General features: G+C 43.1%; 1 protein-coding gene across 1 annotated transcript in view; it reads right to left on the reverse strand.

Annotated features, from left to right (window-relative positions):
* Window positions 1-19278, reverse strand: part of ESR1 (estrogen receptor 1) — a 360546-nt gene that overhangs the window by 204799 nt on the left and 136469 nt on the right. The window contains exon 3 of the mRNA XM_004702110.2: window positions 10212-10263. Coding sequence (XP_004702167.2) covers window positions 10212-10263 — 52 coding nt within the window. The remainder of the gene's footprint in view (window positions 1-10211; window positions 10264-19278) is intronic.

Consider the following 19278-nt stretch of genomic DNA (forward strand, 5'->3'; position numbering starts at 1 on the left):
AAGTGGCGAGGGTTCACTGTACATCCAATTGTCTTAGGAACCGAGACACCACTCCTCTATCTGTCTTCAGGTGGGTCTGTCCACGTGCAGATACACCCACATACAAGTACCCGGCATGATGACATCATCACACCAAGCCCATCACATACACCCCATACAGATACAGGTGTATGTGACAGGGTTGGCACCATAATGTACTTTTGTGGACCAGTGTAGAGAGCAGCTACTCTGTTGAAAAGCAGCTACTGTGTTGAAAGCAGCAATATTGGAGGTAAAACAACACTTCATGAATTATAATTACTGGATAAATGCTGTGGAAGATGACCTGCATTGTGCTCTTGCAAAGACTGTCCCGAGATTTTCTGATCTGGTGAGAAAGAAACTATCTCAACCTTTGCACTGAAGTTGGATTTTTACACATACTGTTGCAAAATGTAGCAATGTAGTTCACGGTTGTTAAATTAAGACTGTTACCCATGCTACACCATGCTTCAAGACAAAATTTCATTTTTTTATTAGAAATAAAGATTTCACAATATATAATTACATATGGTTTTTGTGATTAATCACTCTGCTTTAATTATGTTCAATTTGTAACAATGAAAATAATCTTGTGTATCAGATATTTACATTATGATTCATAACACTAGAAAAATTAGAGTTATGAAGTAGCAAAGAAAATAATTTTATAGTTGGGGGTCACCACAGCATGAGGATCTGTATTAAAGGGAAATGGCATTAGGAAGGTTGAGAACCACTGGCCTAGAGATTTACAGTAAATAAATCATGGATTGTTAGGAGTTTGGGCCAAGTGGTGGGATGGTAACATGAAGGGGGTTTATAGCACAGTAGATTTTTTTTTTAAATGGTAAAACTTTCTGTATGTCACTGTAAAAGTGAATACAAGGTATTTGTCACAACCCATAAGACTTTAAGGTACAAAGATTAATCTAAATGTATGTAACTTTTTTTTAATGATGTCTGGGATCCCAGGACAAAGTGCAGAATGTGTTCAAAGAACCTAAATCTATTTGAGCTCACATTTAATCATAAATCCCCGTCTAAGAACACTTAGTTCTTAAAACATGGCTCTACCTGATACTTGTCTTCATGAAGAGATCACTGACGACGTGGGTGCTATAGCAAAGCGTGTGCCCAGCTCTCAGAAAGAACGGTGTTTGCACAGAAGAAACATGTCCACCACACGAGCAAAGAATTGTTAACAATAACATCCAACATCAGGGAGGAACACTGCATCAGAGCTTAAATTCTGAGCCCCGATTTGTTAAAGGCTACGGATAACAGTTGAAAGCCCAAAACCAATTCCAATGCCCCCACATGGCTTAAGCCTCCGTTGAATTACCTGGGTCTATTGACCCAGGACATCATGTTCGGTAAAGTAGAGGGGCAGTGAGAAAAAGGAAGGACTTCAAGGAGATGGACGGGCTCGGGGCCTGCAACAATGGGCTGGAATATAGGGACCATTGTGAAGGGGGCGCAGGACCCACAGTGCTTCGTTCTGTTGTGCATAAGGTCACTACGGGTCAGAACTGACTTGATGGCACCTAACAAGAACAACAGCTGACCAAGGATATGACTAGTCTTTCCCTAGACAGAGTGCCTCGAAATGTGGATGACTGTAGATACAGCTAGCATAAAATTTAACATCTCACAATTAGTTTTTCTTTTTAGTCCATTAAAAACATGTTCCAGTTATTATTACGTTCTCCTGTCTTTTGGATTGAGGTGATTTATTCTGTTGTAGTTACCGGGTTTTCTTCTTTGGTGTGCTTTCAGTTTTTAACTGGAATGATTTTCTTTATGAAACTCAGGATAGGTAAATCTATAGAGATAACTAGATTAAGAGTTTCTTAGGTTATGACAGAGGAAATTTGGGGGAAACCAAGAGTTGATAATAAAGGATACAAGAATGAAGAACATTTTCTACACTTGATTGGGGTGCTGAAGACACAATTCCCTTTAATATACTTAAATATTGACTTGTAGGATGCATAAACTTTGTGTTGATAGAATAGTTTAAGGAAACAGAATCTAAATCTAGTACAACTGTATGAACCAACCTCACAGGTGAGGATGGAGAAAGAAGGTAGTTACATCAGTAACTCAGGAATTGAACAGAGTTAGAGTGCGATATCACTAAAGATGAAAGGAACTATACAGAAGCTCTAGGCTCTGGCCAAAAATGTTGTTTCTCGTGGCAATCAGACCAAGAATGCTGAACCCATATATTGTAGACTGCAATCGAATAACATAAATGTACCGTTTCCCCGAGAGTAAAACATCCCTTGAAAACAAGACCTACTTATAGTTCTGCCTCTCGCTGAAATATAAGGCAACCCCCCGAAAATAAAACCTCCCTGAAAATAAGCCTCCCCGAAGCTACCGTAACGCTGGACTATGATCTTTCCCAAGTATGTAAGAGTAAGTCTTGCCACCCTCGTTTCTGAGCAGCATTCTGGCTGTGTTTCTTGGTCTTCTGGAAGCCCATGGTATGTTCAATGTTCTTTGTCAACATTGTAATTCAAAGGCATCGATTCTTATTTAGGCTTCTTTAGTACTTTTCCAGCTTTCCCATGCATGTGAGATGATTGAAAATTCCATAGACTTCAAAATGACATCTTTTGCTTTTAAATACCTTTAAGGAGCCAATTGCAGCAGATTGGATGAGTGCTACACATCACTTGATTCCTTAATTACTCTGTCCATGGGCCCTGATTGTGGATGCAAGGAAAATGAAAATTTTGGCAACCTGAATTTTTGTGCTTTGTTATTTAATCATTTTATTAGGGGCTCGTACAACTCTTATCACAATCCATCCATCCATTCATTGTGTCAAGCACATTTGCACATTTGTTGCCATCATCATTTTCAAAGTATTTTCTGTCTACTTGGGCCCTTGGTTATCAGCTCATTTCCCCCCTGCCCCACCCTCATGATCCCTTGATCATTTATATTTTTTCATGTTTTATACTGACCAATGTCTCCCTTCACCCACTTTTTTTGTTGTCCGTCTCCCTAGGAGGGGATTATATGCAGATCATTATCATCTGTGCCTCCTTTATCCCTCTACTTTCCTCTTACCCTCCTGGTATCACTACTCTCATTATTGGTCCTGAGGGGTTTTTCTGTTCTGGATTCCCTGTGCTTCCAGCTCTTATCTGTACCAGTGCACATGCTCTTGTCTAGCCAGATTTGTAAGGTAAAATTGGGGTCACGATAGTGGTGGGGGTGGAAGCATTAAAGAACTACAGGAAAGTTATGTTTCATTGTGCTATACTGCACCCTGACTGGCTCCTCTTTTTCTTATGACCCTTCTGTAGAGGGATGTCCAATTGTCTACAGATGGGCTTTGGGTCTCCACTCTGCACTCCTCCTCATTCACATTGATATGATTTTTTGTTCTGGACCTTTGATACTTGATACCTGATCCCATCAACACCTCATGATCACACAGACTGGTGTGCTTCCTCCATGTGGGCTTTGTTGCTTCTCAGCTAGATGGCTGCTTGTTTATCTTCAAGCTTTTAAGACCCTAAACACTACATCTTTTGATAGCCAGGCACCATCAGCTTTTTTTCACTACATTTGCTCATGCACCCATTTTGTCTTCAGCAATCGTGTCGGGAAGGTGAGCATCACAGAATGCTGGGTTATTAGAACAAAGTGTTCTAGAGTTGAGAGAATATTTAGTAGAGGCCCAATGTCCTTAATACTTAACATATAAATAGATGTACATAGATCTATCTCCCTATAGTTATATATAAATATGTTTACATATATACATGCCTGTATTTAAACATCTATAAATGTCCTTTGCCTCCTAGTTCTTTCCTCTATTTCTTTTTACTTTCCTCTTGTCCCACTATCTGTTCGGGCTTCATTCAGATTTCAGTAATTCCTCTTAGCTACAATTCCCTTGATCAAGCCCCACCAGGCCTACTATACCCTCCTCACCATTGATTTTAGATCTCCTGTTGTTCCCTTGTCCCTGGGTTGGTTGATATCTCCCTTCTTTCCCTAGCTTCCCCACCTCCCATGTCCCCCTGGAACTGTCTGTCCTGTTGTTTTGTCCTCTACATTATTTATCCCACCTATCTTATCTAGATACACATGCAGAGACAATAATAAGCACAAAAACAAGACAGAGCAAAAAAAAGCTACAAAAGAAAACAAAGAAACAAACAACAACAACAACAATAAAACGACAAAAAGAAAAAAGCCTATAAATAGTTGCAGGTCTGTTTGTTGACCTTTAGGAGTGTTTTCCAGTTGAGTCTGATGGGGTGCCATGCCCTGGCCCCAAAGTCTATTTTTGGTATTCCTCGGGGACCTCATTGCTTGGCTCTCCTGACTGTTCTGTTGCACATGCTCAGAACAACTTGAACTTTTAATGTATATGATGCTAGAAAATCAGAAAATTTTATTACACAAAAAATCAAAATATGAAGCTTTTGTTTATGAACATATTCTCATTTGAGGTCAATATATGTCTGGAAGATGTGTTTCTATCTCTGAAGAATTCTGCACTCTTAAATTTATACTATATCAGAACATCAATTTTGGCACTATCCAGGGACTCAAATTATGTTCCTTTCAAATAAATGTTCTTTGGGTTTGGGGAGTTAAAAAGAGAAGTCTGAAGGGACAAGTTCAGGGTTGCTCAGTAGATGGGGAAAGTTTCCCCCCCAAATTCTTCCATGTAACCTCCCTGACCTTTATCTCACCAATGCAGTTGTCAATTTTCTCACAACTTCAAAATAAGTCCCCATGATTTGTTTATGTTCTTTCAGAAATTCTATCAAGATGCCTCCTTGAGAATCTCCGCCCCCCAAATAGTCAGCATAACCTTCAAAGCAGACCACAACCCAATTTTCCGTTTATACAAACCCATGCCTGCCTAAACTGGCAGGTTCGTAGCAATATTGTTCATTTACTCCTGTGTATGTGTTAATGTTCATAACACAGATCTATCTTTGCTCTGTCGTGTGAGAGAGCCTACAGCAACAAGGCCTCAGTAGCCACAAGCACATCCATCAGGCAGATTTTCGTTTTTAATACTATTCTCCCATAGTGGCTACCAGAGGGCAAGAAAGATGTCTGAGGCGGAGTGTAGTGGCAGAAAGTAAGAAAGGCCTGCACACCAGCACAATGATAGGTGTGCCCCCGAGAGATATGGGAACGAACTGAAAGAATTCTCAATGGCTCTCACTGGAACAAAGTGAGCAGCAAAATTCAACAAGTAGCGGTAGATTCGACTTCAAATTATAAATACTCATGAGCCCATACTGCTAGAAATAAATGACTATATAAATAAATAAACCGAGGACAATAAGCAGTTCCAAGTCATTAATAGCCATACACCATCTCTAAGGAGATGAAACATAATCCCAGTCCTGGAACACAGGCCGCGTCTGATGATTCCCGTTGAGAGTGCTCAGTACAAAAGGGAGGCAGCAAGAGTCACTCAACAGCAGGGAAACTTGTCAAACACTCCCGCAGGTCAGGTGAAGGAGGATAATATCCTGGGGGGGATAACAATGCTGTCATATTGACAGTATGGACCATCAATATGGAGTGGCCTTTGACTTCTATAATCATCCCCCCCCCCACCACCGAGAACACGTTCGCCCCAGTCTAAACATAAGAAAAGCACAAGACAAATCCCAAGTGAGAAACAGTCTACCAAATCCCCGAACTGTCAACATTGTCAGAAACAAGAGAAATCTGCAAAACTGAGAACACCAAGAAAGACCTAAGGAGGCATGACGACATACCACGCAAACACAATGTGGTATGTGCTGATGGGTAGAGAAAAGGGCCAGGAGACTAAAACCAACGAAAACACCCGAGGGCATCTGAGTAGAGAATGGGCTTCAGTGAATACTCAGTGCTCAACATTGGCTTGTTAATGATGACAATGCACCGCAGAATGTCAGGCCTTACTTAAAGGAGCTACTGGGTGCTGAATATATGAGCACTCTCTGTACTTTCTTTGCACGAATTCTGTAAATTGGGGAAGAAGAGAAAAACCAGCATTTACTTTTTTTTAAAAGGCAAGGACAAAGCCCTTGTAGGAAGTGCTTTTATATCATATTAAATTAATCTTACATGCCCCCGTCATTGTTCGGAGTGACGAGTCTCTGCCATTCAGTGCTGAAGGAGCACATATGAATCATCCCACCTGAGAGAGGGAGCTGAATAAAATTCAGTAATAATGACCAAACTGTAAATGAAGAAGAGAGTGAAGTTGGGACAGAGGAAAACTACAGCTAGCAACAGCAACCCCAGCTGATTTTATCCGATGAGTCATCAGTGGTTCAGTGGCAGAACTCTCCCTTGACGTGGAGAAGCCACCTCAGGATCCATCCCCCACCAATGGGCATCACTCATAAGCCCCATTCACCTGGCAGCAGGAACTTGGTATTGCGATGATGGGAATCGTTTCAGAGACGTTTCCCCACTAAAGCTGGGTCTAAGGAAAGGCCTGATGATCTTTGTCTAGAAATCAGCCCGTGAAAGCCATATGGACCACAGTGGTTGGGCCTACAAAGGGCCATGGGGATGGTGTGGGGATGGTGTCGACCCGGGCCATGTTAGTTCCATTGTATGCGGGATTGCCACAAGTGGGGGCTCAACCCCATGGCAGCTAGCAACAACAATGAAGATCATTTCTTTGCTTCATAAAAAAGGGTGCAGAATGGACTTTTGGTAAATGGGGGCATCAACCTGACCGCATCGCTGTACCGTTCCTTTTTTTTTTTTTTAACAGAAGTTAGCCTTGAAGGCTCATTGTTCACCAGTTTCAATCAACCATTGGAGGTAAAGGGCCTGCAAACACACTTGCCGTCCATATGTCTAGAAGGTTCTTCTTCTTTCGTGTGCTCCCTTGGGGCTCTCGCCTACTTTGCTCCTATTCGTCTCTGAAGCAGTCAGCCAAGTGTCCGTTCCTCAAAGGATTTTATTAAATTATATTCCAGTAATTATATTAAATCAACCAACTAGATATTGTGTCGACAGGACTCTTTTTTTCATAGCACTTATCAAAATTACAATTACAAAATTTCAACTTACACTTGGTTATCTAGGTAACTGTGTACTCACAGCCTGGTATTGGAGAGGAAATCAGCATGGTCATGGCTGTATGCTCAGAATTTAGCACAACGCTGTCGATATTGTGGCCTCAATGAAAATGTATTTTATGTGCAGATATATGATGGTTATTTTCAGAGCTAGCACCCCACTGTATATAGCCAACTATAATGCAGTAACAGAAATTCTACAATTGCTAGATAAGAAATGCATTAGGGTGCTAGGTAAGAAATATATTAGGGGCAAGGAGCATGCACACATGATCTCAAAGACACCCATTTTGACTTAAAAGTATGATGGCTGCCCTTGAAACTAACATGTATTTGAATAATTATTCTTCAAATGAAACCTTGATTCTAGAGGCAGCTGTGGCAGGCTGTTCTATAAGAATCTGATTTATTAATATCAAAATTTATGGGGTGAGGAGAAAAGTAATACAGATTTTTCTTGCCTGGCTTCATTTTCCTGTAATATCTTAGTGATGAGTCTCCCGCTGGCAAGCATTCTGTAGCCAAGAGGAATAAATAAGACACCAAAGTTCAGCCTGCAAAGTTCTCTCCCTTCTCGCCCATTCCTTAGCAGTCCTGCAGTTTGGACCCACAGCTCTCTTCCTCCACCTGGCAAAGCAAAGAGGCCTCCCACCCACCCCCCACCCCCAGGGGTCTCCACTTTGTCTCATACTGATCAGTGCAGGGTTGGAGGCAAATAAAGTCCCTGTTATCTTTTATTTGGTTGTGGATAAGTCTTCCCAGCCTCCCTTGAGTCTCCAACAGCCAATTACAATCTCTTGGACAAGGAGTGCCTGCCAATGGGATAGTCATCACACAACAATCCTATGATTAGACCGCAAACAAGTTCACCCTGACTGGCAAGTTCACACATCCTCATGTTGCATAGTTCTTGAAAGAAGTTCATTTTAGAAAGTCTCATCGGTGAACCTTTTCTCCTAAAAGATATTAGAGATTATTTTTACACACACTCTATGATCCAGAACTGGTCACATGAAAGGAAGAAGTCCACCTGCCCTGAAGGCATTAGTGGAAAACAGGGCTCCAGGAATTGATGACGCATCTCTTGAAATGTTTCAGAAAGCTGATGTGCGAGAAGCACTCACTTTTCTATGCCAAGAAATTTGGAAGACAGCTACCTGGGAAACCAATGGAAAGAGAGCCATACGTGTGTCCATCCCTAAGTAAGGTGACCCAACTGACTGCAGAAATCATTGTATAATATCATTAATGCTACACACACATAAAATTTTGCTGAAGATATTTCCAAAACAGTTTCAGTGGTACATACATAGGGCGCTTTCAGAATATCAAAAGATGTTTACCTGTCTTTTATTAAATGTATAAAATTATTAGACATTTTTGTGGATTATAAAAAACTATGAACTTGTGGATTTATGGTTCATTAAAAAAACTATGAATAACTGCATTTCAAGAAATTGAAATTCCAGCCCACTTAATCTTGCTCATGCCAACTCTGTACATAGACCAAGAGACATGCATTTGAACAAAACAAGAGACTAATGAATGGCTTAAAACCAAGAAACGTGCATCCAAGCGGTTGTCTTTCACCATAGTTATTCAATCTGTAGGCTGAGAAAACGATCTGAGAAACTGGACTACATGAAGAATAGGGTATCTGGATTGGAGGAAGGCTCATTAGCAGCGCACAATCTTGCTTCCTAAAAGCCAAGCAGACTTGAAGTATTTATTGGTAAAAATCAAAGAGTATAGTCTTCAGGATAAATTAGACCTTATTTTTAAAAAATAAGACATCTTCTTGACTGGACCAACAGACCACATCATGATAAAAAGAGAAAAGATTGAAGTTGTCAATGATTTAATTTTATTTGGATCCATAATCAATGCTCATGAAAGCAGCAGTCAAGAAATCAAACAATGTATTGCGCTGGGGCAATTCTGCTGCCAAAGACCTCTTTAAGGCACTGAAGAGCCAGGATGTCACCGTGAGGACTCAGATGTGCCATGGCTTTCTCGTGTTTCTTTTTAGGACTGCGCTCTAGTTTTCCCGAGGCAGTAAATCACCATGGACGCAGGAGCAGCTGGACTGCTATCTTTCACTGAGAAGCAGCTGGTGGATTCGAACTGATGACACTATAGTCAGCAACCGAACACGTGACCTATTATGCCACCTGGGTTCCCTAATTGAAAGACATTGTTTCCCAATTTTAATCAGAAGATAAAGAATTCAGAATATTCAAACTTTTGGTCCACAACTTCATAGAGCGTGGGCTACTGCTTTGGTGGACCAAACCAAAACCAAATCCACTGCCATTGGGTCAACGTCATCGCGACCCCCTGTCGGTCTCAGAGACTGTAACTTTCTCCCGCGGAGCTGGTGGCCCCAGCCCAACCTGTAAGCACTAGCCCACCAGCCCATGTGAGTTGTCATCCCTTTCCTGACAATGAAACCCAGGGTCTCTAAATCGGAAGCAGAGGTTCGAGTCTTTACTAGGAAGAGGGTCTGAGGATCTGGGCGGTGTCCATTGGGTTTTCAAAGGCTATGTTTTGGGCACTGGATCGCCACGCCTTTTTCCAAGGCACCTCTGGGTAAACTTGAACCTTTAACCTTCCAGTTAGCAACCCAGTGCCCTAACCGGTCGCGCCATCAAAGGGCTCTAAGGTTAGGGAAGGGAGGATTACAAAAATGGGAGTGGGCATTCTGTAGAGTTCAGCAAAGTGCTCCCCCATGGTATTCTGAATCCTTTCATATGCATTGGAAAGCTGGGCAGAACAAGGAAGATCCAAGAAATGATGCACTGGATGATGATGTTGGCAAAGAATATTGAACCACAGACCACCTGAAGGACAAACAAATCTGTGTTGCAACAGACAGAATTCTTCTTAGAAGAGAACTTTGTGAGATTTCGACTCACACTTTCGACAGGCGATAAGGAGGCGGCATGATTGTTAGAAGGGCTAGTGAAAAGAAGAAGACCCTTAGCTAGATGGATCGATACACTGGATGCAACAATGGGCTCAAATCTAACAATAATTGTGAGGATGGTGCAGGATTGGGCAGTGTGTCCTTACGTTTCAATAGGGTCTCAGAACAGACCCAAGGGCACCTACCAGCAGTAACAACATAGGACTGAAACCCAACACTGGTTGGACAAACGAAGTTCTCTTTGAACACTTATTTAATGACAAATTGATGTTTTAGCCTGGGGAATCTATAGAAATCACTGATGTTATCAAGCCCTGCTCCTAAATTCCTTCTCTTGATTAGTACTGACACTACAGGATAACTAGACACAATTACCAAGAGATTAATAAGCCTTCATGGTGCAATTGTTAAAGCACTACCCGACCAACTGGAAAGTGGTTGGTTCAAACCCACCAGTCATTCCATGGGAGAAAGACGAGGCAATCTACTTTCATAAAAAGTCTATCCTAGGAAGCCCTCTGGGCTAGGCTAGTTCTACCCGGACCTACACGGTCAGGATGAGTCAGCATGGACTGGACGCCAACCAGCAGCAGGTAATGAAGGACATTCCATCAGCCTCATTTTCACTGGCAGGGCAACAAAAGGGAACATCTCTTCGGTGTCACTGATATATCAGGAGCAATTTTTCTCACTCCGAGTCCCCTACGAGTCCAAGTCAGAGAACTCCCCTCTCTGAAACATGCTTAGGTTTGAAAGGTTCAGAAGAATAAGAACTGTGCCTAATCTGTCAGTAATCCCCAGTGGACTTAACTCTACCTTCTGAATAGATTCGTTTTCCTCTCCTGACATGAACCAGGGCCCTTTCAAGGAAGACAGCATTCCACCGATGGCTCTGGCATTACCCCAGGGCCAGTCGGACAAATGGCCATGTTCGTTTTCTCTGACCATAGTTCAGCATTAGGGACTCCCTATTCAGTTCAAGCAAAGTAGCACAATAACGATGCGGTAATTGAATCCTAAATATCAAAAGCCATCTCTGAGTTGAATCCCATTATTCATTCTCCCAAGGTTTTATATCCATTTTAAAGAAAAATGCATGCATCTCTGTCTCCATGCAAGCCGTGTGCCTCCCTCTGTTGACTTCATCAGAAACCAACTGGATTCTTTGCTAACAATGGTCAGAACGGACGTGTATGGAAAACATCTTCAATATGCTTGTCAAGTGTCAGATGCTAAAAATATGCTGCTCCAAAATACATGTCGTTTGGTGAGAAGATACTTAGCAACCTGAGATAACTCTGCATTTCCTGTAAAGCCTCGATTCTATGAGGGGGATAGAGAAAGGGTGAGTAAGAGGGTGCGAAAACAGCCTCCAGGGTGGAGGTCATATCTCACCCCCTCTGGCTTCACAAGGGAGAAGAGAACCCCGCTCCCCACAAATCCCAGGCCAACTGCCACAAGGCAGAGGGCAGCATGGCTCCAATCTCTATCCTTGTTTTACATTAGTCTGAGGCCAGCCTTTCTTCCCACTGCACTCAACTTGTCTGCTGGGCCCAAAAGTTTTGCAATGGCCACAAACAATTATTAGACACGCACCCCCCAAAAAATCACAATTCTGGGGGTTTAGGAGGGGAGCTAACAGGTTACCACAAGTCATGATGGGTAAACAGTATGAATGCACAGTCCCTGGTCCACATAGCACGTCTCCTCAGCCAGCAGCTAACTCTCTTTCTGGTCATCAGCCACTCAACCATGTGGTGGTCCCTTGCTCTCTGACTTCATGGGAAAGGAAGCGCACCTGCTGGTCCACCTCACACTCACAGTTTCATAATCTTTGCTCTGCTCCCCTGCTCTGTCTCATGGTCTCCTTGGCTCAGCCTCTGGTCTTGATGTGGTACAGACTCTACTGCCTCCACCACTTCAATCAGGGAGTGAGTTCCACTAGTATCCTTTTCCTTGATGGTCCCAAGAATTAACTAACTAACTAATTCTCTCTCTCTCTCTCTCTCTCTGGCTTTGATGGAGGTGAAGTTTTTATCTTTCAGCCGACCCTAATGCTAAGGAAACAAAGATGGTGACTTGGTTCCCATCTTCTACTAAGGTGGAGGCTTAGGATACATCCCACCTGAAGCTTGTCCACTCACATCAGAGGGAATGCCCTCCAAACTGGGAATCGAGGCTAAGGGACGAAGACCAGTATATTCATAGGCTCCATCTCGGAGGGAGAGAAGCCTCATTCAGAACAGAAAAGCTGCTGAGAGAGTAGTGTGTCAGAAATAATCATAAAATTCGCTGGCCAGAGCAGTTTCAAATCCAAATAAAACAAATTCATAACCTAAAAAAATATGCAAACATAACTGAAATTCTATGTAACGTATCAGACTGTCCAATCATAAGTAGACATAAGGCTAGATTGTTGTCATCTTTCCATTCTTTGAAGTCATCCACTCTCTACAACCAATGAAGTGGTTCCCGAGGCCTGTAACTAGTGGACCTGTGTTCATTTATAAGATCCCTAGTGGTGCTATGAATTAGGCCGGGACCAGAAGGCCAATGGTTCAAAGCTACCATCTTCCCCCTGAGAGAAAGATGAAACTTTGCTCGCATAAAGATTCCCAGCCCTGGAAGCCTATGGGATAGTGGTACTCTGTGCTATCGGGTTGCTGCAAGTTGGAATTGACTTGATGGCATGGAAGGAGATTCATTTATCAAAGCCCATGCTTAGGAGAAGCCACAAGTTATGATAAAGGGTTGGAAATAATAAAGAAGGATGTGGCCCAAATGAGGCTTTCGACTCCCGTAAAGAGTTAGCGTCTCGGAAACTTAAAGGATTTTGAACTCCTGACTTTGCGGTTAGCAGCCAACGCATAGCCCAGCACACCCCCAGACCACCTCTCAGAAGTGTTAATGGTATATAGATTATATTTATTATGTTTCTACCTTTCCGGGAAGCGAGCTGAGAGGATCGATGTTTTTATGGGTAGGGTCTAGAATCAAGAAAGAAGCTCTTACTGTAGAAAGAACCGGGGGACCTTGAGCTTTGTGTACAGAGGCACCTCAGTCTCTGAGGCCTTGAGTCTTCCAGAACAGGCGTGTGAAAGCATTATTCTGAAATGACGTGCCTGGGGGAAGATAGAGAACACATCCTCTCAAACCAACTGGCAGGCCCACTCAGAAGGAAACACATAGCTTAAACGCGAGAAAGAATATGTAGGTGAGATCTGATCAGATGGGATACTCCGTTAAAACGTTCTTTAGATCTGATATCAAGCTTTCTCAAAAGCCCTCTCACTGCCGATCAGTCGTTTCTAAGTCAGTGGAACGCAAGCTTAGCTATCAATGTAGCCTTTTTTAATCCTTGATAATAAAGAAAAGAAAGTGCTCTGTCAATGATGGGGTCACATGGAGGCTGTAGTTCATGCCTCCAGGCAGGAAGATAGCAGATAGCTATAGGGTACACATTGTGCAAGGCGAAGTCTCTGGGTGGCTGACATGGTTAATGTGCTCAGCTGTTAACCTGAAGGTGGATATTTTGAGGGCACTCAGAGGTACCTTAGGGAAAAAACACCCTGGTGGTCTACTTTGAAAAGCCATGGAGCATAATTTCACTCTGACACTTATAGAGGCTCCATGAGCCATACTGACTCAGTGACAACTGACTTATTCTCCTATGCCCCACACGACCCCAAACCCAAGCCCATTACCATCAGAGCCAGTCATGCTCAGAGCAAGCCTGTGAGACGAAGCAGAACTGTTCCCGAGGGTCTCCGAGGCTGCGCCCTTTACAAAAGCAGACATTTTCCTCTAGCACAGCCACTGGTGGGCTCGAACTGGGACTCTCAGCGAGCAGGCAAGAGCTTATTAACCCCTGTCCCACCAGGGCTCCTTGTCCTAGGAAAAGGATTTTACCAATGACTTAGTGAGCCCATCTGAGAGATGAACCCGGTTCAAGGCCCAGGCCCGTTTCCCTGCCATGCGTGGTGGTGAGGTACCACTGAGTAGGTTCCAGCTCACAGTGACCTCAGGTACCACCGAACAAGACACTGTCCGCTTCTGTGGCAGCCTCGCAACCATTGCACGTTTGAGTCTATTGTTGGAGCCGTCGTGTCACTCCATCTCCCTGAGAGTTTTCCTTGTTCGCTGCCCCTCTACTGTACCAGGCACGATGCTCTTCTCCAGAGACTGGTCCCTCCTGAGGGCAGGTCCAAAGTTCATGAGACCACGCTTGCTTCTAAAGACCGTTTCAGCTGTCCTTCCTCTGAAGACAGATTTGTTTGTTCATCTGGTGGCCTATGACCCATTCAGTAATCTGTGCCAAGACTGGACTTCAAGGTACCGAGTTTTCTTCAGTCCTCTGCCTTCAGCGCTCTGCTTTCATATAGATGGGAAGTGATTGAGAACCACTTGGCTCGGGCCATTCAAACCTTACTCTTGAAAGTGAGATCTTTGCTTTTGAATGCTTTCAAGATGTCTTTGGGAGTAGATTCCCCTAGTGTACCATCTAACTTCGTAGTACAGACATCATACTAGAATAAGATGACCAGATTTTAACATTCGTAAAGCCGGACAAAAGCGGGACACCATTGATAAAATCATATCCTGGCAAAATAGCCACATGGCAGCCGAAAACCATATACCCTACTTTGTTGTGCATTCTCTCCAAAAATCGGGACTTTTTAAAAATGCCGCGGGACAAATTGTTAAAAATTGGGACTGTCCCGCCAAAAGTGGGATGTCTGGTCACCTTATACTAGAAGGACTTGTCACATTTCTAATAAAACAGTGATTTTCCCAAATGCAGTCTCGTTATTTTCTTCATTATTTCACTTTGGCTTCATTGCACATACGCAGTCACCAGGACACGCTAAAGAATTTTTGTTATTTCATGAGAAATGATGATTTTGAGCTCGCTCCGAAGTTACACATGTGGGATGCATTCATCAGGATGACAATTTGGTGCAGTCAATGAGCAGAGGCTTTAAATGCACACCAATATATAGACGATGAAGCCAAAAGGAGACTGAAGTCTTTTCCTTTTTCTTCCTTTTAATGAAAAAGTAGATTCCCGTACAAAGGCTAATCGAGAAGCTCAAAGAAATTGCGAGCCCTGATCTGCTGAGAATGGATCAGAGTAAAAAGTTCCTTACAGTAGGCAGAAGGGGGGGGGGGGAGAAAATTGGCTGGCTGAAAATGAGGGAATTGGAGATATGGATAAGGAAATGACAGCTATTTTCCCCCATGATTTTTAAAGTGAAGGCATAAGCCTCAGAACCCCTATTGTATTTTTCAGGGAGGAAGCACAGAAAGACCCCGCATGCCCAGGAAAGACAGATCTACATTCTGGTGCCATATCTTGAATAGAAACAAGTCGAATAAAAAATATATATATATTTTTAAGTTTCTCAAATGCTACTTTGCTAATGAGCAGCTTTTTACCATGTTCTTAAAAGGAAAGCATTTTTGAACTCAGGAACAGATTATTCTATAATATTAATTTTCTGGTAATTTCTTGGGGACTATCACCTTAGGCCAGTCAACGAAAAGAAGCATGTAATGCTTTTCATAAGGTTATTTTTTTTCCTGGAAAAATGGAACATAGGACACTGGCAGGCTCCAGGCTTTCTTGAAGGAACAAAATTACAACTGGAGCTATATGGACCAGAGGTGGGGATGGGAAGGCCTGTTTTCAATAACCAGGTGCTAGCCAAATAAAACCTGGGCAATAAAAGTTCCTCCTTCGTGTTTACAAGGATTCTAATAGAATCAGCTTTCCAGAGTGACTATCTGTGCACTAGGTACTAATCATTCCCAGAACTGGCTACAAAAACGGACTTACCTTGACCAAGATACCAGTCATACCATCATTTGAACAATCCTTTGTGCCAGTAAACATCACTACTCAAAATAGGGCGAACCGTAATAAAACGAAGTGGGTAAAAATAAAGTGAATGCATCCAGGAAATCTTAATTATAATTACATAGTCATCTGTAGTCATTTTAAATAGTTCTTGGCAAAGACAAATGCTCATTATAAGCTCCATTAATGGACCACCGTGTTCTGTTGACGTGCGGGGGAGGGACTTCATCCAAGTGTCCCAAATGACAAGAGGACACAAGAAGTGAAACCCTAGGTGCAGTTGACAAGCCCCACCACAGCTGGTGGGGGGGAGGAAGCAGCATCCAGAGAGTTTTGAGCTATCTGAGCAAGGGACTCCCAGCAACGATCTGTCAACTCAGCTTGTAAAACGGCTACTTCTATCTCTTAGCGTTTCTCTGAAGTGAGAAAGATACTAAAACGGATCTCTCCCCACATGTACTGTTTCTGATAGCAGCAGGCTGGTCAGTGACGGCCATGACGGGGCTGATCTGGATGTGAGGAGGCAAGCACAACATCTGGTCCTCCCTGGATCTCACAAGTATCCTGGTGTAAGGCAATTGCTCAGAAACAAACAAACAAAACCCTGCCGTGGAGTTAATTCCAACTCATAGCAACCCTGTAGGGCAGAGTAGACCTGTCCCCCTGGGTTCCCAAGGCTGTAACTCTTCACCAGAGCAACCTGCTTCATCTTTCCCCGGTGGAGCAGCAAGTGAATTTGAACTGCTGACCTTATGGTTAGCAGTCCAATGCATAATCTGCTCTAGCACCACGGCAACTACTGATACCTTATTTCCCTTTATGGAGACCCATAGTGCAGTGGGCAAAGTGTTGTGCTACTAACAGAAAGACTGGTGGTTTGAACCTACCAGCCACTCCCCCAAAAGAACAAAGCAGTAGCATATTTCTATAAAGATTTTAAAGACATCCACGGCCACCACATCGATTCTGACGCATAGCAAACCTGTGTAGGGCTTTCCAAGGCAGTAAATCTTTATAGATGTGGATAGCCTCATCTTGCTCCCAAGGAGTGACTGGTGGTTTTGAACCACTGATCTGAGGTTAGCAGTCTAACACTTACTCGACAGCGCCATCCTTGGAAACCCTATAGGGCATTGCTCCCCTGTCCTGCAGGGTGGCTGAGAGTCAGCGTCGACTCTATGGTGGTGGGTGGCTGGTAGATTCATTGGGTGCTTTCCTTGGGTGGAAGTAGGAGTCTTGGAGCCCCCTTCACCAGTGACTCACTTCGTACATAAAACAAGATTGAATTCAGAGGGGATAACACCCATGATAAAATTGTTTTTAAGTGGCACAGATCACAACAAGGACGTTGGGAATCAAGGAAGATGTTGCCACAGGCAGTATGGGAAGGGCGCTCTTAAACAAAGGCAAGCCGAAAAAATGGTCCATTTGAATGAAACAAAATTCCTTTCAGCTGAACTTTAAAATCAAGGCATTAAAGCTGCTGTAAACATTCATGTCCCGTTTTCCCGTGGACATTCATTTTGGTGTCCTTTGGAGGCACAGTCACAGGAGAGGGCAGTAAGGGTGCAATCAGTGGGCTGTAGGGGCAGCCTAAGCTTAGCTAGCTCTGCAAGAAACTCTTGCAAAGTGGTTGTGCCATCTAGCCTTCCCACCAGCCAGCAGCAGATGAGGACTTCGCTTGCTTCACATCTTTGCCCACGTTTGATGTGGTCAGCGTTTGGATTTGTAGTAGGTTGATAATGGTACCTCAGGGCCCTGGTGATGCTGTGGTTCAGTGCTGGACTGCTAGCAAAGCAACTAATGGTTCAAATCCATCAGCCAGTCCATGGGAGAGCAATGTGGCGATCTGCTTCCATAGATTACAGCCTTAAGGATTCTGCCAGGCAATGCTATACTTTCCTATAGGAATGGATGGCAATGAGTTGGAATTGTTTGCAGGCATCCTCGAACTACGGCCTGCGGGCCACATGCGACCCACAGAGGACATTTATCCGGCCTGCCGGGTGTTTTTGCCCCTTTGTTTTTTACTTCAAAATAAGATATGTGCAGTGAGCATAGGAATTTGTTCATAGCTTTTTTTAAAACTATAGTCCAGCCCTCCAATGGGTCTGAGGGACAGTGAACTGGCCCCCTGTTTAAAAAGTTTGAGGACCCCTGGTTTAGGGGGTCCTTTCATCGTTATTTTGATTGGTAGTCATCTAGTGGCAAAGTGGGTTACAAACTGGGCTGCTGCCAATCACAAGGTAAGCAGTTCAAAACCACCAGCCAGGAGAAAAATGAGGCTTTCTACTCCTATAAAGAGTTACAGTCTTGGAAACCCACAGGAGTAGTTCTACCCTGCCCTAAAGGGTCAATCACTATAAGCCAGAATTGACTCAATAGAAATTAGTTTGGAGGGTTTATGTTTTCTTGTTTTGCAATGATGTTGGATGTTAGACATTATACAATGTACAAAAATGTTGATCGGAATCTTTATATAGCTACAAAAATTTGGGAGCAACCGAGATGTCAATCAGTGTGTGAGTGGATAAACAAAGGGGTGCATAATTTACTGCAGCATTAGTCACCAATAACAAAGAAATGAGCTTTGAAGTCACAAAAAGACATGGTGGAAACTTGTTTGCATGTTGCCTAATCAAAGAAGCTAATACCAAACACAGCTACCCACTGTATGATTCCCACTCTTTACCCTTCTAGAGCAGGAGAAACCATGTCACCATTGTTCCATGTCTTCAAGTCGGTTCTGACTCACAGAAACTCTATAGGACAGAAAGAACTGCTTCGTAGAGTTTTCTAGGCTGCTCTTTTCATGATTGCAAATTGCCGGGCCTTTTGTCCATTTGTCCAGTGGACTAACTGGTTGGTTTGAAATGCTGCCCTATAAGTTCCTAGCCATGTGCTTAACCATTGTTCCACCAGGACTCTTTGCTAAAGACACAGAAAAAAATCTTAGAGATCTCCAGCTGTTCAGGAAAAGGGGTAAGAGATGAACAAGTTGAGTAACAGAAAATGGTTAGAGCAGTGAAACTACTCTGTATGAAATTGTAACAGGAGATGCTATATGAGGGAAACATGACTGTGTTAGACTGGGTAGACTAAAGAAACAAATCCATGGAAACATGTGTATAAGAGAGAATTTTATCTAAAGGGTAATAGTACAGTAAGAAAGAATCCCAACTCAGTCCAGTCCAAGGCCATAAGTCTGACATTAGCCCATATGTCCGATATCAATCTATAAAGTCCTCTTCAGACTCATGAAACACATGCAATGGTGCTGAGTGCAGGACAATCACAGGCCAGTGGGTAGAAAGTCTTTGGATCCAGTGGCATTGTAAGAACTCAGCGCTAGTCAGGATCTCCACGTGGCTTTTCCAGCTTCCGGGGCTGCATCC

This window comes from Echinops telfairi, unplaced genomic scaffold (assembly GCF_000313985.2).
Source record: "Echinops telfairi isolate 266 unplaced genomic scaffold, ASM31398v2 ScPeMD7_3533;HRSCAF=4204_0, whole genome shotgun sequence".
Taxonomy (NCBI): Eukaryota; Metazoa; Chordata; class Mammalia; order Afrosoricida; family Tenrecidae; genus Echinops; species Echinops telfairi.